The sequence below is a fragment of the Aquarana catesbeiana genome, linkage group LG05 (assembly GCF_042186555.1).
Source record: "Aquarana catesbeiana isolate 2022-GZ linkage group LG05, ASM4218655v1, whole genome shotgun sequence".
Taxonomy (NCBI): domain Eukaryota; kingdom Metazoa; phylum Chordata; class Amphibia; order Anura; family Ranidae; genus Aquarana; species Aquarana catesbeiana.
The window spans coordinates 239,671,909-239,695,883 of NC_133328.1; the positions used below are offsets into that span (position 1 = coordinate 239,671,909).

The window sequence follows — 23,975 nt, forward strand, 5'->3', positions numbered from 1 at the left end:
AGAAGAGCTTCAGACGTGCACATCGCTGGTTTGGATGAGGGCTCAGGTAGGAGGGGTGGAGGGGTGCTGATGATTGCATTAAGGTACAAAATGATTAGGCTTTAGAATCACTTTAATGATGAAGGATTAGACCCTCCTGTAAACTTTTTATTTATATTTGTGTCCCCATATGGGAAATTACTGTTCTCTCGGTCAGAACAATAGGTAGGAATTTAACCACTCCCTATTTGACAGTTGTGAACACAACCGTAAGTAAGGGGAAATACCCTTAATATAGGTGCAAACATCAAAAAAGCAAATTTTAAAGTAGAATGAGGGGATTTACAAACTGTATCATGATTTTCTCTCCCTGTGCTCCCTTAGGGGAGATATACCCCCACTTCTTGTTTATGCGACAAGTGTCGGACGACATAGGAATTGAATAGAAACCTCCTTAACAGGGACACAGATAACACTTAAAACCTGGTAAAGGTTCTAACCCTTCCTTTTATTAAAACAAAACAAAAAATGTTTTCGGTAGAGCTTGTGACATATACATTGGGACCTGGGTGTTAATGAGAACAGAATATCTATGTTATGTATTAAATACTTACAATATGTTTATTTTACTTGTTTATATTGAAACATGTTTTTATACATTTACATACATTTTAGCACACTAGCATTAATGGCTCTAGTATTAGCAGAATTCTCAATGTAGTTGTGAATGATAAAATCATCTTTAGTACAATTTTTTATTTTTATTATGTTAGATAAAATATCTATTCAACTGAGGTAGTCACAAAAACACAGTGGGTGGTATAAGCAATAAAAACAACCACAATGGTCCATGCACACTAGATGCACGAACACCAGATCTTCTTGGCAGAACATTCCTGCGCAAAAAGCATGGTCCATATAGTACATGCATGTATACACATGTGAAATTCTTCTGCTGTAATATAACCTACTGTTGTGATTTATGCTCATGCACGAGTTTTTGTACATAAGATGCTGACCACCAACGCAGATTTTTTCTTTTTTACTGATCTAAACACAGTACTAGCTTACTGATATTTACACACCTGTGTGTACAGACCTGTCAAAAAGGCACTATGGGCTGCATTCAGATCTGTAAAAAACAAAACCCTGAATGCCTAAAAACATAGCAGCTGTGTGCAAGAGCTCTAAAAGAACAAATTTAATATAGTGGGGGAAATATATAAGCACAGTTCATATTTTCCCTTTTGCAGCTGAACGTTTTTCCTATACCACTTCTTGTCTCTTTAACATAAGTGTAATAAACTAGATTGTGTCACAATTACCACAGTAATCTGTCAGAAAATTAGGTAATGAGCAGGACCACAAGTTAAACAGGTGGAGTTAAGTGAAAGTGCCTTCCTAAATGCTTTTTTGAAAACAATTTTTTAGAAGAATTGTAGCTAATTGGCAAATTTGCCACACTTCTGTATAGTTTAACAAAACAATGGGCACAAAGTGATGCAGCACATTTATTATATGAAAGCAAGTTGCTTTTGTATGACAGATTAGCAAACTTCAGCACATTTGCGGATGGAAGAGATACAACTTTATCGATCAATGTCCCCCAATGATTGTCTATGGTAAATTCAATCCAGTTAAACCAGGTTAGACAAAATGTATCACGTTGGTTCTGCATGGACATGGTTAGATGTTCAATTAATATTATTTTATTAACTTTACCAAACCAGAGATATATGGAAGACAGATTGATGTGTTTCCAGAGATAAGGCTCTTGTCATATTCACTAGGTAGATTATCAGTTATTTTATATGTTTCTTTGTGGGACAGTGGTTGAGATGTAGTTGGAACACAGGATGGGTATTGCCTAAATGCATGCTTGTAAGTTTAGTTCTAATGTTGCCCACCATACTCCTTGCACCTGTGCTGAAGATGCTTCTTGCATCTTCAGCACGGGAGAGAAGTCAGGGAAGGACTTGTCAACAATGATTGGCACCCTGTACAATCTAGAGAGAAGTCCTTATCCAGTTTCCTGATGCCCATTGGAGATAGTGGAACAATGTGTGAGGAAAGGTTATGGTCTTGCTGTCTCCCAAGTCACACTGGCACTTTCAGATGAAGAAATGGATGAAATGTTAAAGGAGTTCCTTCAGCATCTGTAAAACCAGGAAAATCACATGACATTCTGATTAGACATAAGAGGTGAGGTTAGGGTTACCTAAGATTGTGAGTATTTGGGAAGGATAGAAAATGTCTTGGTCGAGGGTTTTAGGTTAAAACATATTAGATTGATCCAATATTAAAGGGGTAGTAGGCTGGGTGACATCCAGGAAATCTATAATAAGTGCTAATTACAGGAATCCTGTTCAGTCTGATATATATGATGTATGTGAATGAATTATGGCAATTAACACTTCTGTTTAATATCACTTTAATTGAATAGAACTCTTGAGGGATGATCTGGTATTTTCATGTAGAATAGACTCTACAGCACCAAGCGACCACAGTTTATGGAAATTCTCACTAAAAGCAGCCCTCTGGTAAACTATAAAGCTTATGTCCAGCCAGTAACTGAAATTGGTAGCACCATTTGTTCCAGACATATGAATGAGGGATAATTTTAACAACAGATTGATACAGGTTTCACATTAAAATATACAGTAAAAGACAGCTTTTAATAGATGTTAATGCTCTTTGAGTGCATGACAAAGGTCTGGACAGTAGGCATTGTGCTCTTAAATTTATATTGGCTTCTTATTTTTGGGCCTGATCACCTACACCCTTGGCGGATAAAGAATCCAGAATAGTTTGGACCTATTCTGAACCTCCCAAGAATAAAGATAATTGAAATGTTTTTGAGGTAGCTGTTTTTCCTTGGATTTGGCAGTTCTATGGATGTATAACTTTGCACTTATGTTTATAAGTCAGATTCATGTTTTTTTCTTTGACTGGAAGCTCTTCAAGCTGGCTTGTTTGTAAAAGCGTTTTATTCATGTTTAACACGATAAAAAAGAAAACATTGAAACAGAAAATATACAGCGAGAAAGATCAGGTAGGACCTTAATTCTCACATTATCATAATTAAACAATCCAAACTCCCAGGCCTTTTGCATGATCTCCTTTTCAACTAAACTCTTTCTGCATTCTGCATAACAAATCTGCTGTTATATTATCTTCTTTCGGTTCTCGGGTCCCATGTACCTGGTCTATCTGTAGTGTTTCAGTTCAAGGTTTGTCTAACAGAGTGTTAGGAATGCCAGTAACTGTAGATTTCACTTTGGGATCAGTGATGGGTTTTGGAATGCAATGTAGTAGTTTGACTTTATTAGTCAAAGCTTCCGTTTCCCCAATTTAAAAGTTTCCAGGGCTTCAGCAATGTCTGGGTCAAAGTTGGCCCTGTAGTTTTAAATCATTATACCCAATTGTTTACTTGTCACATGTGACCCTGTCACATATTTATCAGCTTTTTCCGCATAGTGTTTTCAGTTCTTATGTTGCCAAATTCCACATTCCATTTTCATACCTCAACTACTATCATATTTGAAACAGATCAGTTTGTTGACATGTTGATGTTTCTCACCAAAAATCATAGCATCCCATCTAACGCAAGAAACAGTTTGCACTTCTTCTGCATGGAAAATACCCACAGATAAAAACAATCTAATTGAACTTCCTGTTATTGTTTGAGAATTTGCCAAGATGCCATCATTTTTGTAACAAAAGCTATGAAAAACTATTTTCATATGCAGGTTGTTAAAGCTGTTTAGCATTGTTTTGTGACCTTATTTTGCCAAAATGTATTTATTATTTATTTTCTATATATTATTTATTTTCTAACCGTTCTTACCAGGGGTTTTTTTTTCCAAGTCACATCTTGTCTGTGCCCCTGTCCACCTTAAACAACAGTCCCTTGGTTCCACTTGCAACCCACCTCCCTTTTAGAGAATACAGAACCAAGTATCATTCTATAGTGTTAAGAAAAGAAGTAAAATAGATCCTCTGCAGCCAGAAACAATGAACCTCCCCAGGAATAATATAATCTCCTGTAACAAAATACTCCCCCAGCAACAATAGACTCATCTCAGCAACATAAAATCCACCCCAGCAACAGTAGACCCCCTCTGGTAAAAATACATCTCCCATCAGCCAGCATTAATAGACTCTCCAGAATCCAGCAACGTTGGATCCCTTTTTAACAGTAGACCACCCCCAGCAACAATAGATCCCCAGCAACCAGCAACAGTAGACACTCCAGCACACCCCAGCACCCCTTGTCATTGCATGCATGCAGTGTTGGAGGTGCCGGAACTATGTTCCCCCATGTTCCCGCTGGAAAAAAGGCTTGATTCTTCCACTGCTAAATGTGTATTTTGCCTTTGTTCTCATTAAGAAATTTCCCATCACTTTTTGTCCCCCAAAAGGGAAAAGAGGGCAAAAAAATAGAATAACAAGCTCTAGCCCTTTCCTTGTTCATCCAGATTAAACAGTTTTGGCTGGAGAAGAGCATTGAGGCCCACAGAGAAAAAAAATAGAAGTTTGTGTTTACAGAATACAGGCGGTCCCCTAGTTACAAACATACAATAACCTACCCCTAGGAAGGGAAATTCACTCCTGTAAGAGTTATGGGAAAAAGGTACCTCCACTGATGCTTTATCACCAAGGCTTGTTTCCTCAACAACCCAAAGTTTTCAAAATCCAATTGTCATTGGGACAGAAAGTGGGGTGAAATCTTCTGAATTGGGGCACAGACAGCAAAACAAATATTACAGGGGCGTTAACCCTTCCCTATGCTATCCAAAAAGCTTAAAAATTGTTTTTTTAGCTGGAGCTACACTTAAAAATGTACCTGTTCTGACTTACAAACAGATTCAACTTAAGAACAGACCTATAGACCGTATCTTGTTTGTAACCCGGGGACCGCCTGTATATGCTGCTGCCGGTTCGGACAAAATATTTTTCTGTTTTAGTACCAGAGGTTGACAACTTATTCAAAAATAACGAGCCTCCTTTTCACAAACAATCACTGCACTCCTTTACGTAAAAAGATTTGCTTTGACATCATATGTTGATATTTTAGGCTGAAGAGCTGAGTTTTTCTCCAAAGTGAATTAAGCTGCACTTAAAGAAATATTTGTTTCGCAGAATACAGCTATTTTTAAACCTAGGAGCTGAGTTTATTTTCAAACTCTTTGTACTAAAAGCTGCACTTATTTAGGAAAAACAGAAATTTGTTTTGACAACCACATTGTTTTCTGAACTAAGGCGTTAATAGTATTTATTCCAAACACAGTCAAATAAGTGGTGCGCTTTTAGTAAAAAAACTGCTTTGACAATATTCCTTCATGTTTTAGTCCTAGGAACTGGCGATATTCAAACTAAATATAATAAAATCTACAGTGTTTGGGGTTGTTTAACACTGTTTTGCACTAAGGAGATGCATTTTTTTTCTAACACATTGAACTAAATCTTGAACTTTTAGGAAAAAAGACCTACTTTGACAAATTGTGTTAATTGACTAGCGGTATGAACTGACAACGTCTAAACTCAGTGTGCTAAAATGCATGACCCAAGCATGTTATTTAAAGGAATTACTGTATGTATTTTCAATAATTACCTTTAAGTCTTATTAAATGAGCTGCTCCCCATTGAGCATTATTTATTTATTTGTTTGCATTGATACATGTCCCCTAGGTCGGTGACCAGCTCCCCATACCCTTTGTTTGTCCTATGCCGATTAGCCCTATAAATGCCTTTGTTTACAAACAGAATGGAACTACAGGAGCACCACTTCAAAGGCAGATTTAAGGCATGCCCCAAGCATACTATTTAAAGTGGAGTTCCAAATACATATATCTTTTTTTTTTTTTTTAAATCAATCTGTTACAATCATAGTGTCCTAATGTTGCACTCATTAGCCTGGTAATTATCGCCGCTATTGTTCCTCTTTTATCAAAATAGCAATCTTATAATCATCCTGCTTGGGCATTCCCATCTTGCTTGTGGGCAGGTGTAGCCCACAAGGATTTACTTCCGGGATACTGCGCTGCTGTATAACCAGCATGCACCACCTGTTCTCGCGCATGCACAGTACTCACACATCGCAGCGCAGGAAACTTTCATGTTGCCATCACAACGGGCTTCCAAAAAAAGCGTTGTTGAGAGCCCTTGGCGCTGCCCACTGACTCCTGGGAAATAATGACTCACATCTCCAAGGAGCACTAGCGAGCACAGGCGCCGAGGAAAATTATTTCAATCGCCGCGGAGAGGAAGTGGCAGACTACAAGGGACCCCATAGCAACAGTGCAGAAGGGGTGAGTAAAAAAAAAAATCCTAAATGTTGTTGCTTTAGAATTATGCTGTTTATTTCTGTAAAGTAAATCTTATGGGTGGAACTCTGCTTTAAAGCAATTGTGCATTTTTAATGTATCACTTACAGCCTTATTAAAAGAGCTGCTTCCTGTTGAACAGTATTTTTACATTTCTTTTTTGCATTGGTACATGTATTCACTGACAAGCCACAGTTCCCCATAACCTTTGCTTGGCACCAAATATAATCCAAAGACATGAAATATATACAAAGACATTTTAATTCATTTTTATTTCAACATATAAAACCAAAGATAAAATATCAAATGTAGGCTTAGACCATGGGGAAACCATCAAAACCCCAGATACTCTAAGTTAAGGTTCAACAATTGTAGTCATATGGTATGTTGATCCTGTCTGATGTGTTTCGAGTATTTCTCTTCATCAGGGACATAAGCTGAGCCTAAAAATTCATAGAGAGATTTATAGTTAAACGCCTACAAACGATAGTTAAAAATAGTAGCCATGATGGTGCAGTCCAATGATGGTCGGGTAACGACTATAAATACAGAGATCCCAAGGACAGTTTAAAAATCTTAGACAAGGCCCATAGTAGATACATCCAAAGGCATGGCTGGATGCAGTGATCCAGCACCAGAAAGCGCACAGACCCTCTTTATGTATTCTATGTATCAAAATTGCACAGTTATGAATGTTGTTAGTAGCTCACCCACACAAAATATTTTACTTGTGGAAGCTTTTGTTATTCTGTATAGTTTACACTTATGAGTGTAAAGCCTATTTTTTTTTTTTTAGCTGTGATGTGCTAGTGCTGAGAGTATGAGTGGGGAAACTAAGCCCCTGGTCTTAATTACTCTGTTATTTTTAAGGTAGGTATACCATATTGAGAAATGCTGAGTCAAAAAGTTAAACAATAACAGTGTAATAATACTACAGACTGGAACACTGAAGCATTGATCTTGACCACATTGCACTGAACAGTGAGCATGGACTAAAGAGGCATGGTAATAGAACATAAGCCCTATATAATCTATAAGCTGCCCAAGAAATCCTTCTACCCACAAATTATGCAGAGTATACAGAGTGCATCGTTTTAGACATATGTAATGAACGCCTTCTGTCCTTAAAGGGGTTGTAAATGTAGAGGGTTTTTTTATCTTAATGCATTCTATGCATTAAGATAAAAAGTCTTCTGTGTGCAGCAGCCCCCCTCAACCCCCCTAATACTTACCTGAGCCCCATCTCTGTCCAGCAATGCCCGTGAGTCCTTCGGCCATCTGGGACTCTCCCTTCTGATTGGCTGAGACACAGCAGCGGCGTCATTGGCTTAACTTAATTTAAAAGAGCGAACAAAAGTCCTGGATGGCTTAACTCCAGTGCAAAAATGCATATAAAAGCAAAGGAGAAGGCCTTCAAAAAATACAAGGTTGAGGGATCATCATCAGCATTTAGACTTTATAAAGAATTCAACAAGAAATGTAAGGGTGCAATAAGGACAGCTAAGATAGAACATGAAAGACACATAGCGGAGGAGAGCAAAAAAAATCCCAAGAAATTCTTTAAGTATATACACAGTAATAAAGGGAGGACAGACCATATTGGACCCATAAAGAATGAGGAAGGACATCTGGTTACAAAGGATGGGGAGATGGCGAAGGTATTTAATTTACTCTTTTTCTCAGTCTTCACGAGGGAATCCGGGGGCTTCAGTAACCGAAACTGCAGTGTTTATCCTAATGACACATCACAGGAAGCACCTTCATGGTTAACAGAGGACAGAATTAAAATTAGACTTGGGAAACTTAACATAAATCACCAGGACCAGATGACTTGCACCCGAGGGTACTTGGGGAACTCAGTCAAGTATTTGCCAGACCATTGTTCCTAATTTTTACTGACAGTCTACTGACTTGAATGGTACCAGCTGATTGGAGAAAAGTCAATGTAGCACCAATATTTAAAAAAGGCCCAAAATACATCCCTGGGAATTACAGACCAGTTAGCCTAACATCAATAGTATGTAAATTCTTGGAGGGGATGATAAGGGATTATGTACAAGATTTTAGTAATGAGAACGGTATCATTAGCAGTAATCAGCATGGATTTGTGAAGAATCGTTCTTGCCAAACCAATCTATTAACCTTCTATGAGGAGGTGAGTTGCCATCTAGATAAAGGAAGGCTGGATTTTGCAAAAGCATTTGACACAGTTCCCCATAAACGTTTTCTGTACAAAATAAGGTCCGTTGGCATGGACCGTAAGGTAAGTACATGGATTAAAAATTGGCTACAAGGGCGAGTTCAGAGGGTGGTGACAAATGGAGAGTACTCGAAATGGTCAGGGGTGGGTAGTGGGGTCCCCCAGGGTTCTGTGCTGGGCCCAATCCTGTTTAATTTGCTAATAAATGACCTGGAGGATGGGATAAACAGTTCAATCTCTGTATTTGCGGAAGATACTAAGCTAAGCAGGGCAATAACTTCTCCGCAGGATGTGGAAACCTTGCAAATAGATCTGAACAAATTAATGGGGTGGGCAACTACATGGCAAATGAGGTTCAATGTAGAAAAATGTAAAATAATGCATTTGGGTGGCAAAAATATAAATGCAATCGATACACTGAGGGGAGAACCTCTGGGGGAATCTAGGATGGGAAAGGACCTGGGGGTTCTAGTAGATGATAGGCTCAGCAATGGCATGCAATGCCAAGCTGCTGCTAACAAAGCAAACAGAATATTGGCATGCATTAAAAAGAGGATCAACTCCAGAGATAAAACAATCATTCTCCCACTCTACAAGACTCTGGTCCGACCACACCTAGAGTATGCTGTCCAGTTCTGGGCACCAGTCCTCAGGAAGGATGTACTGGAAATGGAGCAAGTACAAAGAAGGGCAACAAAGCTAATAAAGGGTCTGGAGGATATTATTTATGAGGAAAGGTTGCGAGCACTGAACTTATTCTCTCTGGAGAAGAGACGCTTGAAAGGGGATATGATTTCAATATACAAATACCATACTGGTGACCCCACAATAGGGATAAAACTTTTTTGCAGAAGGGAGTTTAACAAGACTTGTGGCCACTCATTAAAATTAGAAGAAAAGAGGTTTAACCTTAAACTACATAGAGGGTTCTTTACTGTAAGAGCAGCAAGGATGTGGAATTCCCTTCCACAGGCGGTGGTCTCGATAGTTTCAAGAAACTATTAGATAAGCACCTGAACGACCACAATATACAGGGATATACAATGTACTACTGACATATAATCACACACATGGGTTGGACTTGATGGACTTGTGTCTTTTTTCAACCTCACCTACTATGTAACTATGTTTGGCTCCCGCTGCTGTCAATCAAAGTCATTAAGCCTATCTTGGGAGAACTGCAGCTCCGTGTCTGAAAGGATACATGGAGCTGCAGCTTGGCTCAGGTGCCCCCATAGCAAGCTGCATGCCTTGTGGGCACTCAACAGGAGGGAGGGGCCAGGAGCTCAGAAGAGAAACCCGAGAAGAAGAGGATCCAGGCTGTCCTGTGCAAATCCACTGCACAGAGCAGGTAAGTATAACATGTTTGTTATTAAAAAGAAAAAAAAAAAGAGACTTTACAATCACTTTAAGTCTTCCTAAGCTTTCTGTAGGATTTGTCTGATAAGAGATATCGGAGCTAAGAAGGACCCTAGGAGAGCTTCCCTCTGCTCTATGCTGCTCTGTATCTGCAGTCAGACCTAATGAAATCACTGCTATATGGATGTTCCTGCAGAGCTGCAAGAAACACAGCTAACAGTATTGCAAGCACACCTACATAGCAGTAATGTCTGGGGCATGCTTTTCTGCAATTTAGAAATGTAGCTTTTATGCTTTGATATATTGTCCTTGGTCTATTTATAATATCTGTTCAGGTTTTCACACAGCAAGTCCTAAAACTACAATCTAGTAGTGGCTAAGTTTATAAACAGTCTTTTGAATTTATATTTGTTATGTTTTAGTTTATGCTGTGTAGACTATAGCTAAATTGTCATATCCTTGCTTTTAGATCTGTGGCAGAGGCAACTGAAGTAGATCTCAACATGAGAGTTGGACTGCATACTGGCCGTGTTCTTTGTGGTGTCTTGGGGCTTCGCAAATGGCAATATGATGTGTGGTCCAATGATGTTACACTGGCCAATGTAATGGAAGCTGGAGGATTGCCTGGGTATGTTTTTGTATTTCTGTTTCTTTTTCATTTATACATATTTTTTACAGTAAGACAAGTGCAATGAACACTGATGATGGGCATTAACGTATGGAACTAATAGATTGGCATAATAATAGTCGGCATAAGATGATGCAATTCGTTGTGAAACCAGAAGGTGTGGGCAGCAAACATGTTTTCCACTATTTACCATCTGTACAGAATAAAGCAACAGTTTATGTTCATTCACAGCCCCAGAACTATTCTGGTTACTGCTTCTTTACCAAATCGAAAAAGAAAAAAAATGGGTTTGTTCACGCTCACATTTTGGGTCTCGTGGCTTTTAAGTATGGAATTTTATGCAGTTTCCATTTACTGTAGTAAGATCAGTTAAATGTAGACTTGGGGTTTCTGAAACACACTTCCTTTAGAACTTGACAGACAACAAAAATACATTTATAAAACTATGCCTTGAGTATAAAAAACTTTAGCAGTAACATTATATGATTTAATTGTACAAATACCGTACTGGTGACCCCACAATAGGGATAAAACTCTTCCGGGCAAGGGAATTTAAAAAGACACGCGGCCATTTACTAAAATGAGAAGAGAAGCGGTTTAAGCCTAAACTGCGTAGAGGGTTCTTTACTGTTAGAGCAGTAAGGATGTGGAATTCTCTTTCACAAGCGGTGGTTATAGCGGGGATTATAGATAATTTCAAAAAACATAAAAATACACACACAGGTTGATGGACATGTGTCTTTTTTCAACCTCACCAACTATGTATCTATGTAACCTTCAACTTCTGAAAATTCAATGAGGACACAATAAAAAGTAAGGATTAGTGAGTTTCCTTTAGTCTTTAGAAGCATATAAAGAGGGTCAGACATCACTCAAGCCATGTACAGGCTCAGGCCAGTACACTTGTATTAAATATAAATATATTTCCCACTTAAGATTAAAGAATTCAAACCTTAGAAATATCAGTCTTAGGCCAACATAAATACAATGTCCACATTTCTATTGCTAATCTAAGTGTCACAAGCTAGAGTCTTTACTAAGCTGGGTGTCGCTGACCTGTTTGGGACCCTTTTGTGTAATAGGTCTATTAAAGCTACATTCTCACTTACATTCTGCCATGGTACGAATGGCAGCAACAGGAACCTGGTAAGGATTCACGTATTAAAGAAAAAGGAACAAAATATGTCCTCAAGACAGAGTGGGTGGGAATTTGTTTTGGTCATCAAAGGATGAACTTTGATTAAGTTCTATTATAAGGGAACTGTCAGGGCATTCATATATGAAAAGGGGAATAAAAACCAGACTGGGCTCAACCTAAATGTGAAAAAATGTGCAGTGTATCCCTAGATAAATATATTATGAGAGGTCCTAGCAAAGTAGTCTGACACAAGTAACAAAATAGAAAATGACTTTATTAAACATTAATAATCTAGAAAATACAAAATACACTATCCAACTAATAAAATCTAATCATAATTGGCCAATTATTAGAAACACAACCATGGCAGCTGCAGGGTAAGTGTGTAAGCACCCCCCTCCCAAAAAAAGGGGTGAAAAAAAGAGAAAAAATATCTGATGTCACGTGTTCATAAATGTGTTTGCCCCAGTGGGATCGTTTAGGAGCTGCTGCAGTTAGAGGAGATTCAACCTCCCACAAGCTCTCTCTCCTGAACAGTTACATAGTTAGTCAGGTTGAAAAAGACAAAACTAGTTCAACCAAAAAAAAATACAATCCCATATACACAATCCTTCACCCACAGTTGATCCAGAGGAAGGCGAAAAAAAAAATCCTTCCTGATCCCCCGAGACGCAATCAGATTTTCCCTGGATCAACTTTACCTATAAATGTTAGTACCCAGTTATGTTATGTACATTTAGGAAAGAATCCAGACCTTTTTTTATAGCAATCTACTGAGCTTGCCAGAACCACCTCTGGAGGGAATCTATTGCACATTTTCACATCTCTTACTGTGAAGAAACCTTTCTGTATTTGGAGATTAAATCTTTTTTCCTCTAGACATAAAGAGTACCCCTTCTCCTCTGTGATGACCTTAAAGTGAATAATTCAACATCAATTTCACTATATGGACCACTTTTGTATTTGTACATGTTGATCAAATCCCCCCTTAATCTCCTCTTCTCAAAAGGAATAGATTCAGTTCCTCTAAGCTCCTCCATGCCTCTTAGTTTGGTTGCCTTTCTCTGCACTTTCTCCAGTTCCCCAATATCCTTTTTGAGAACTGGTGCCCAAAACTGAACTGCATATTCCAGATGAGGTCTTACTAATGATTTGTACAGGGGCAAAATGATATCTCTCTCTCTGGAGTCCATACCTCACCTTATACAAGAAAGGACTTGGCTTTCTTTGGAAATTGCAGCTTGGCATTGCATGCTATTATTGATCTTATGATCTACCAAAGCCCCAGATCCTTCTCCACCATTGATTCCCCCTGTTGTCCCCCCCCCCTAGTTTGTATGATGCATGCATATTCTTAGCCCCCAAGTGCATAACTTTACATTTATCAACATTAAACCTCATTTGCCACTTAGTTGCCCAATTAGACAGTGCATCGAGGTTGGCTTGTAAATTGGAGACATCCTGCCTATTAAAAAGTAAGGGTCCCAGCACTGAACCTTGGGGTACACCACTGACAACCTTAGACCATTCAGAGTAAGAGTCATTAACCACTACTCTCTGAATTCTGTCTTTTAGTCAGTTTTCTATCCATTTACAAATTGAGCTTTCGAAGCCTGTAGACTTTACTTTACACATGAGCCGTGTGTGGGGAACTGTATCAAACACTTTTGCAAAATCCAGGTATACCATGTTCACAGCCACCCTCTGTCCAAGGTTTTACTTACCTTCTCATAAAAAGAAATCATGTTTGTTTAACTTCTGTCTTTCATGAATCCATACTGTCTGTTGCTTAAAATATTTTTTTACAGCAAGAACTCATCTATGTGGTCTGTTATTAAACTCTCCAGTATCTTCCTGACTATAGAAGTTAAACTAACAGGTCTATAGTTACTTGGTAAAGATTTTGATCCCTTTTTAAATATGGGCACCACATTGGCCTTGCGCCAGTCTAGTGGTACCAATCCAGTCATTAACCAGTCCCTAAATATTAGAAACAATGGCCTTAAAATGGCAGAGCTCAATTCTTTTAGAATCCGTGGGTGAATGCCATCTGATCCAGGTACTTTATCCACCTTTATTCTGTCTAAATATTTCTGGACCATATCACTTTTGAGCCATTGTGGATCATTTGGGGCTGTGTCACTACCACCCCCATTTTGAACATGGGCTCCCCCATGCTCCTTTGTATAAACAGAGCTGAAGAAAGTATTTAATAAATTTGCCTTCTCTTTGTCCCCAGTCACCCAATTTAGATTATTTTGTAAAGGGCCTACATGCTCAGACATGACCTTTTTACTATTAATATATTTGAAGATATTTTGGGGGTTTGTCCTACTATCTTTTGCAATGTCGTTCGTTTTGAATTTTTGCGGAAGAATTGCGTTCAGGATAGGAAAGTTTTGACCGCCAGCCAAAAAACATGGCAAAATCGTGGTAAAATTGCAGGATGATTTTGCTGCGTTTTCCCTCAGCCAGCGGTCAAAGTAGGCTATATGTACATAAAACTTAATTCCTGATGCTGTTTTTGGCAAGTGTGAACTTGTACACTTCAATGACAGGTTGTAAACAGCTGTTTGCACACACTTCATGTGTCCAGCAATGATCACTGCAGGTATTTGCTGGTTGTACAAAGATAAGAAATTACAAATTGAATCACTGTTGGTGTTAATACACAGAAGGGCCTCATTCAAATTAATTTCATTTTTCTTGGAAATCTCTAAATCTCTCTAGTGAGTCTGATCTGAAGCTGGACACTTTGGCCTTAAAAGGAAATAAAGCTAGATAAAATCCATTGCAACTCTTTAATTACCCATGTTCAAAAGATTGACAAGCCAACTTTTTTGGAGTGACCTGGATGTGAGCATGCATGCTTTCATTGCAAAAGTATGCATGGTAATACACCATGTAGATACTTTTGCAGCAATCTAAATTTCTAGGAAAAGTAGAGACAAATGCTTTGGTCAGCCAGGCAGTAGGCTGTAGAGTTCCCTCAAGTGAGGGAAATTCAGCAGCATTTGACTCAGCATGGGAGTGATTCCTTAGAGGTGAATGGTAACCTCTCCAGCATATTATTCTGCCACCTGCCAAGTATAACATTAGCCTTAAGTTAACCACACATACAGTATCTCACAAAAGTGAATACACCCCTCACATTTTTGTAATATTTTATTATAGCTTTTCATGTGACAGCACTGAATAAATGACACTTTGCTATAATGTAAAGTAGTATGTGCACAGCTTGTATAACAGTGTAAATGTGCTGTCCCCTCAAAATAACTCAGCACACAGCCATTAATGTCTAAACTGCTGGCAACAAAAGTGAGTACACCCCTAAGTGAAAATGTCCAAATTGGGCCCAATTAGCCATTTTCCCTCCCCGGTGTCATGTGACTCGTTGGTGTTACAAGTTCTCAGGAGTGAATGGGGAGCAGGTATGTTAAATTTGATGTTATTGCTCTCACTCTCTCATACAGACCCTGAAACTAAGCTGCAGCACGGTGGCCAAGACCATACAGCGGTTTAACAGGACAGGTTCCAGTCAGAGCAGGCCTCACCATGGTCGACCAAAGAAGTTGAGTGCACATGCTCAGTGTCATATCCAGAGGTTGCCTTTGGGAAATAGATGTATGAGTGCTGCCTGCATTGCTACAGAGGTTGAGGGGTTGGGGAGTCAGCCTGTCAGTGCTCAGACCATACGCCGCACACCGCATCAAATTGGTCTGTATGGCTGTCATCCCAGAAGAAAGCCTCTTCTAAAGATGATGCACAAGAAAGCCCGCAAGCGGTTTGCTGAAGACAAGCAGACTAAGGACATGGATTACTGGAACCAATTCCTGTGGTCTGATGAGACCAAGATAAACTTATTCGGTTCAGATGGTGTCGAGCATGTGTTGCGGCAAACAGGTGAGGAGTACAAAGACAAGTGTGTCTTGCCTACAGTCAAGCATGGTGGTGGGAGTGTCATGGTCTGGGGCTGCATGAGTGCTGCCGGCACTGAGGAGCTACAGTTCATTGAGGGAACCATGAATGCCAACATGTACTGTGACATACTGAAGCAGAGCATGATCCCCTCCCTTCATAGACTGCGCCACAAGGCAGTATTCCAACATGATGGCGACCCCAAATACACCTCCAAGATGACCACTGCGTTGCTAAAGAAGCTGAGGGTAAAGGTGATCGACTGGCCAAGCAAGTCTCCAGACTTAAACCCTATTGAGCATCTATGGGGCATCCTCAAACGGAAGGTGGAGGAGTGCAAGGTCTAACATCCACCAGCTCCATGATGTCATCATGGAGGAGTGAAAGAGGACTCCAGTGGCAACCTGTGAAGCTCTGGTGAACTCCATGCCCAAGAGGGTTAAGGCAGTGCTGGAAAATAATGGTGGCCACACAAAATATTGACACCTTGGGTCCAATTTGGACATTTTCACATAGGGGTGTACTCACTTTTGTTGCCAGTGGTTTAGACATTAATGGCTGTGTTTATTTATTTTGAGGGGCCAGCAAATTTACACTGTTATACAAGCTGTACACTCACTACTTTACATTGCAGCAAACTGCCATTTCTTCATTGTTGTCACATGAATAGATATAATAAAATATTTAAAAAATGTGAGGGGTGTACTCACTTTTGTAAGATACTGTACATTACAGTCTGACTGTGCAGAGTATATCTACCAACAACAATGACCTAAGAAAAAAGAAGTTGCGCTGTGTAATTTTAGTGATCAAAAAAATAAAGTGACTTGAAAAAAAGGAACATTTTTTTTTTTTTTCCCCTTCTAAATGAATGGAGATATGAGAACTCCATACAACACACTGTGACATAAATATTTAAATGCAATCACAAAGTAAAATGTGCCAAAAATTGAATAGATATATATATATAATAGAGCTGGCCGGCTCTAGATAGCTGCCCGTTGCTTCTGGGACTAGCGCGGTATGTGGTGATGTCAGCACGCTGCTCCTCCCTACACTGTTTCGTCACAGATGATGTCTTCCGGTTGGAAGATTTTTTTTCCTCTACCAACACCAATGATAGGGGTATTAGGTTTGTCCATGAGGCGAGCCAAGAGAAGATCAATTTTCTTGATCTCACCATTTCAAAAAGTGAAGATACATTTAAAACAGTCTCGTTCCTCAAGAAGACCGATCGTAATGCCTTCATACCTCTGGGGAGTTGTCATCATGACTCCTGGCTCAAGTCCATTCCGAAGAGTCAGTTCATAAGAATGAGACTGATTGCACTGATATGAGCGATTATAGAACTCAAGCTGGTATTTTAAAAGGCAGATTGGAAGAGAAGGGTTATGACACAGATTCCTTGGAAAGAACGATGGAACAGGTAGCAGCAATAGATAGAGCCACATTGCTGAGTGATGGCCCTGGGAAGACTAAAGAGGGACCAGCCATACCATTTATCCCAACCTTCTCTACACAACATAATTTAATTAAAAACATTCTTCGCAAGCACTGGCACTTGCTGGGCAACAATAGGATTATCAAGACTTTTTTACCTGCTAATCCACAAATAATTTCCAGGGGGGTTGCGTCTCTTCGTAATAGGATTGCCCCTAATGTTGTTGATCCACCCACTAAAAAAGTATCCTTTTTCCAGAACCTTTCTGGATATCATCAGTGTCGCAGATGTCAGATTTGCATATTTAATAAAAGTAAACAGAGGAAAACTGAGTCTTTTGTAGTACATCCAGGGAACACCAAATTGAGCCATTTATCACATGTAGCTCGACGGGCGTTGTATATTTATTACAATGCCCTGCGGGCTTCAATATATAGGCAGGACGAAGCGATCTATGCAGGTTCATTTGGGGGAAAACTTTACTAATATTAAGAATGGTTTCAGATTCCATTCCGTTTCGAAGAATTACGCCATTCACCTTAATCGCAATCCTGCCAATACACACTTTTTTTGGATAGACAGATTTAGTGCTCATTGGAGGGGGAGTTCCCTAGTTAGGGAATTATCCAGACTTGAGATGGCATGGATCCATAGGGTACGCTGCTATACCCCATATGGCCTTAATGTCGATGCAGATGTAATTTTAATGCATTTATTGATAATGGCTAGAATATCATGGTATCAACTTGTTCTCAGTTCCTGGTTGACCCCATTGGTATCAATATGGTATATGTAAGTTCTACAGATATGAATTTTTAATTCTTCCCTATGAAGGTTCCTGACTTCATTTAGTACATGATGTTGGTTTGGTTTTTTCCTTCCTCTTTCTGAATAATACACAGAGGAGATGGGAGTTTACCACATCATTATGATGTTATAATTCAGACAATACAAATAAAATTTAGTTAAAGATGATATTTGATGATAGTAGCGAATAAAAAGTATGAGATGGAGAAATATTAAAAATTCTCTATTTTATATTTTTTCTTTCTTCTCTCTTTTTTTTCTCTTTGAGGGAATTGAGTTTTTCTCTTTCCCTTTTTTTCTTTTTTTTGGTAATTACCATTATCATCATTTTTTAGATACTTCATTTTTTATATATTTTTATAATAGTTGTCGAGATTCAATTAATGCATTGGTAAATAATTGGAGTGCTCCCGGGAGCTTGGAAGACCAGTTGTTTACTGGGACTCTTTATGAATCTACTATCCCCCGATCACGATTAAATATTCTTTATGGGCAATATGAGCACTGGTTGCCTATAGGTATCTATTTACAGCTGGCACTAACACACATATAGTGCCAGTTGTGTAGATCAATTCTATAACCCTTAATTGATATTGGACACGGAGGTTAACTTGATCTTTGGGGATACTCTTAGAATCAACCATAAATTTTTTGATCAGTCATCTTATTCTTCTGTTCAAGCAGAATGAGATGAGGGTGATTATGAATGGAATATTTTATTTATAATACTTTGTTTGCTTTTTAGTATTGGCAGCCAGAAGTGGCACTAGTAAGCTTCAGAGTTTAACAATTCCTGGGTTATACCATTGAAGGGCGTTTGCCCTATTCTAAAATGGTGGATTCAATCGGTGGACACCAGGAGCTCAGAACTGGGCATTTTACTTCTTGTGCATGGTATATATGGCGGTGAGTCAGCATGCCGCCCGTGCCCCTGGAAGATGTCATCTGTGACGAAACAGCGTAGGGAGGAGCGGCGTGCTGACGTCACCACATACCGCGCTAGTCCCGGAAGCAACGGGCAGCTATCGAGAGCCGGACGACTCATGTGTTATACGAAATGCTGTATAATTTCAGCATAACTGTAAGTGCATTACTGTTTTCTTTTAATAAATATTTTTTAAATGTGTTACGCTATGGAAGTCTTTATATCCTTTCATGGGGAATGAGTGCACATCTGCCGTACAGAGGAAATCCTGAGCAGAGAGTCTGAGGACATCTAGCCATCTAAGCCTAAAAGACCCAGGGCTGGGGTTAAGAGCCACAGGCACGCACGATCTCCTTAAACAAGAGATCTAACGAGCTGGTAAGCGGCAGTGTTATTACAGGTGGAGGTACCTTTTCTGTTGCACCCCATCACATTTCCCTTGGTGTTGCGGTCGTATGTCACTACTACTTAGAGGGTTGCATAATCACCACTTGGAAGAACACTATGAACTGATTATTCAGTAGGGCTTCTATTTAATAGCCCATTGGAGTGGACTTGACCTTGTTGGAAATGTCATTTTGCTTTTTATTCTTATATCTATTCAATTTTTGGCACATTTTACTTTGTGATTGCATTTAAATATTGATGTCACAGTGTGTTGTATGGAGTTCTCATATCTCCATTCATTTAGAAGGGGAGAAAAAAAAATTTTTTTTCCTTTTTTTTCAAGTCACTTTATTTTTTGATCACTAAAATTACACAGCACAGCTTCTTTTTTCTTATGTTTTATCTAGTGTGTGTGTCTCACATTATAGTTGTGGCTTTTTTCATTATATATGGTTCTTTCATCATATATAGGTGTCCGTTTATGAAGCAGTGAAATCTATTCACTGCTTCGTTCTCCGGCATTCACAGTGAAGATTTTTCTCCTCTGTGTGCCAGTTTATGAAGCTTTGTAGATCGCTTCACCTTCGGAGGAGTGAAGAGATCTACAAATGCTTCAAACAGTGGAGAACGGCCCCTGATACTGGAATCTCGTGAGACTTTACGAGATTACAGCACCAGAAATACAGAGATGTCAGTTTATTAAGCGGTGATAAATTATCACCGCTCAATACACGGACGATTAATGTTAATAAAATAATGAGTCCCCCTACATTATATACATATGTATACACACACACACATTATATATACATGTATATACACACACATTATATATATATATACATATACACATTATATGTATATATGTATATATATGTATACACATAAATATGACAGGGGGACATGCTTACAGTGTTGGGGGGTCTGAACGAGGCATAAGGAAGTTAAAAATCTTCCTCCTTCCCCCTCAGATCCCCCCAGATTTCCTCTTCACTCCCCGATTCACCACCTCTGAGCTGGTGAACCTGGGAGTGTGAATTCTGATACAGATCGCCAGTGAAGCGGTGAGATCACCACTTCATAAACTGGCCCTTACTGTGTCATTCATGAGAATTCTCCGCGTGTAGAGATAATCGGCGGGAGAACAAGTTCAAACATGTTCTCCCCCGATTATCACTGTTTCATAAACTGTTTATGGACTGTGATCAGCGGTGATCCTTGGGATCACCGCTGATCACTGCTTCATAAACGGACACCATAGTTTTGTTTCTATTATATATGATTTATTGGGATAGCGCAGTAAAAATTACTTTTTTCAGTTTGAACAACAATGACCTGCCTAATTGAATACAAATTGAGTGGATAGTTTTGGTAGGTCTTCACATTGCATAGTTTTGGTGAATCTAAAGTTAATTCACAACGATTGAATGATGAGATTGTAATGTGTATGGTGAGCATTTCAGTAGTTTTTGATCTCTAAGTTCAGTACAGAATAATAATGAATTTGCATTAGATATAGAGCTAGTTATTTGACATGCCTTGTTGTCTAATTGTTTTTCTAGGAAGGTTCACATAACAAAGACCACCCTAGAGTGCCTAAATGGAGATTATGAAGTTGAACCAGGTTATGGTCATGAAAGAAACAGTTTCTTGAAAAAGCATAACATAGAAACATTTTTCATTGTGCCATCTCATAGAAGGAAGGTATGTTTTACAATAACAGTTAACTAAATCTAAAGAGCTATTAAAAAAAAAACATTATGAGCACTTTCAATGTTTACCGGTTGCCTTAAATATATAATGTGTATTGATTTTATAATTATTATTTAGTACTATACACTTTTTTTTTGATCAAGTATGTATGAAATGTCGCATATGAATATTTGATATTTGCCACTTAGAGCCAACAAGAAGTAAGCTCCAAGCAGCAAGGCTCTTTTAACAGGATCAAAAAGCTGCTATGTTGGGAAACAAGGCTAAATAGCAGGAGATAGTTGTTTAAACAACTAATAAATTACTCATTAGCTGGTGTAGTCAGAAGAGGGACTCAAACCTCCTTCTTTCTCTTATGTCTTTAATTACCCAGTTTATACAGGCTGCCAACCAAAATAAATAAGCATTTATCCATGACACTTAGATTGCAGAGGACACTGCAAGAAAGCCCACCATCTTCTGTAAACTGCAAGTGTCATGGATTTTCCTTTTTTAAATGTTTATTTGTAAAATTAAGAATTTATACACATAAGTAAAACATGACATACGACATCAACTGTTAAGCATCTCTGTTAACAAAAAAAATATTTTTTGTAAAACTGGTCTCCCTGTGAAGAAAACAAATACAACAGCTTAGATGTCTGAGGAGTCAAGATTTATTCAAAACCTCTCACAAAGGCAGAGTAAAAAATCTTTTTTTTTTTAAACAAACATCAATACATTTTTCTTTACCAACAAAAGACATCAAATAGATACATACTTACCTCTACATCTGCTAGAGAGAATTTAAAACTTTTCATGAATCTCTATATGCCCCCTAGATACCCATCAGAGCCCGATGTGCAAACAACCTTTTTTAACAGCTTTTCCTCATCCCCCATGGGTAGATTGAAATTCACAATGCATAGCCAGGAACTTCTTCCTGACCTTCAGGACTCCATGTCCTTAATGAAGTAGTGGAGGTGGATCCCATTCATAAAGCCTTATTTCTCTTCTTACCACCGACATTAAGATTATTGCAAACATCATGCTGGCTGATTTCTGCAGTTTGATATCCTAAATAAATCTCCTCTGCTATGAAAGCCATTTCAGAACTTTTTAAATTTAGTCAGAGACACACAACAGTGTTGTCCTGCTGTTTTTTTTTTGCAGTTGCACTAGAGCCTTTATCTGCGGTGATGAAATCATCTACTGAAATGAATGGTTTGCACTGATGGGAGTGAGAAAACAAGGTAGCATTTTATACCAATGACACATTGCTATTTTTGGGGACACAGGAGAATCTTTACCATCTTCTGATACATTTGACAGAGTGTTTCGGTAGATTCTCACGTTTGACCATTAACTGGGATAAATCAGTTCTTTTCCCACTGAACCCCATGTTAACGTCATTCCCAAACTGTGCCCAGTTTATTAAAATTACTTACACCTTTAAATATCTAGGTATCATGTTTTTCACAAATTTGAAATACTTTATTCCTTTAATTCAAAGCCCCTACTGTCAAAAAATGTGTAATATCAAATCTGGTGCTGCTTACCATTATCAGTGGTGGGTAGGGCAAATTTGATTAAGATGATCTGAATGCCCCAAATTATCTACGTCTTTCACAATTCCCCAATCTGAATTGCAAAGTGATAATGTGTCTGTCTCCCATAGCAACGGGAGAGGATTTGCACCACAGAGGTTCCCCACCTTGTACAGAGGTACGAAAGTTCAATCCGCTACTGGGGATTCGTAGTGGAAAACGCTGGACAGATGATTGTGGACATTGGCTCAGCATGTCCCTCATAAATACAGACTACAGAGAAGGTGTTTATTGTTACGGGGAATCGAGAGTTAACTGGGGAACAGTTGTAGTTCAATGTACATAGTGTACGTTCATTTGTAAAAGTAGAGGCCCACCTTAAGGTCAAGTATTCCCCCCATGGCAGCCTTTGCCTTGTCCCAGGGCATTGATGAAGAGGGCACAAAGCAAAGGTACCTCACATGTGTAGTAAAGTGACCCTGTACAAAGTGCCTAGCTTAGCCCAGAGGAACCCACCCTGGGGTAGGCACCTCATTTGACCCTTGCTTCCAACAAGAAGGGAAATATGGAGGACGATACAAACAACCCCCGCCCCCATCCCACCTTACAAGTGTAAAGAGTGAAATGGTCAGCATGGACTGTAAGACAGAAAGATCTAGAGGTAAGATCACCTTTCTTGGTCATAAGGACCAAGGTTGAGCAGTCTGAGATACTCTGTACATATTTCATTTCTCTGTGATTGATTTTAGATTACATGTTAAAGTTGAAGAAAAGCATCATTCTTAAAAATGTGTACTGCCCCTCCCCCTATCTATTCTGCATACCCTGTATAAAAAAGGTGTGTGTATGTATCTATTTTTAATCTGAGCCAGTCACCTGATCATGTAGCTTCCTCTCTTATGTGCCAGTGAGCTGCTGCCGCAAAGCAGAGGAGTGCCAACAACGGCTGGGCCTGGGGAACCTATGGGTTTGATGTCACAGCTCCCAAAATTCACAGCCATTGTTGGCATTCCCTTACACAAGGCAGTCAGAGTTGCAGGATTACGAATCAGACCAGATTAAGAAATAGGAATTACACAGATCTTTTGTATGCAGGGAGGGAACATTTTTGCGAACAGTTAGTATTAGGGTTTTCTACAACTTTAAGTCAAATTATCCAAAGACATCATCCCTTCCCTTCAATTAAATGAATATTGATATACATGCAAATGTGCACAAGAGTGCACAAACCAGAGGCATAACTAGAACCTTCAGGGCCCCGGTGCAAGAAACCACAATGGGCCCCTCTGACCCACCCTTTCATCCGAGCCCTGGGCTTCCAATTTTGGGAGGGCATCCAGGGACATCCTCTTAGAACCGTGCTTCCCATTTGCCCCCTGGGACGTGCATCCAGCGCAATCACAGCGGCCCTTTACCATGTGATCAGCTGATCACATGTAAACAGACATGCTGGTTATCAGCAGCCCTTTCCTCCCACGCTTTGTCTGTGTGAGGAAAGGAGAGCTATTAACCGGCAAGAGTGTTAGTAAATGGTTTACATTGATCATCAATGCCACCTATCAGTACTGGGCCGCTGTGATTGCGCTGGATGCACGTCCCAGGGGGCAAACAGGAAGCAGGGTTCTGAG

General features: G+C 39.2%; 1 protein-coding gene across 2 annotated transcripts in view; it reads left to right on the plus strand.

Moving 5' to 3' along the window:
* The window catches only part of ADCY1 (adenylate cyclase 1), a 525,405-nt gene that overhangs the window by 333,505 nt on the left and 167,925 nt on the right, over positions 1–23,975 (plus strand). For both annotated transcript variants that reach the window (XM_073630633.1, XM_073630634.1), the window contains 2 exons: positions 10,334–10,492; positions 20,671–20,812. In XM_073630633.1, coding sequence (XP_073486734.1) covers positions 10,334–10,492; positions 20,671–20,812 — 301 coding nt within the window. The remainder of the gene's footprint in view (positions 1–10,333; positions 10,493–20,670; positions 20,813–23,975) is intronic.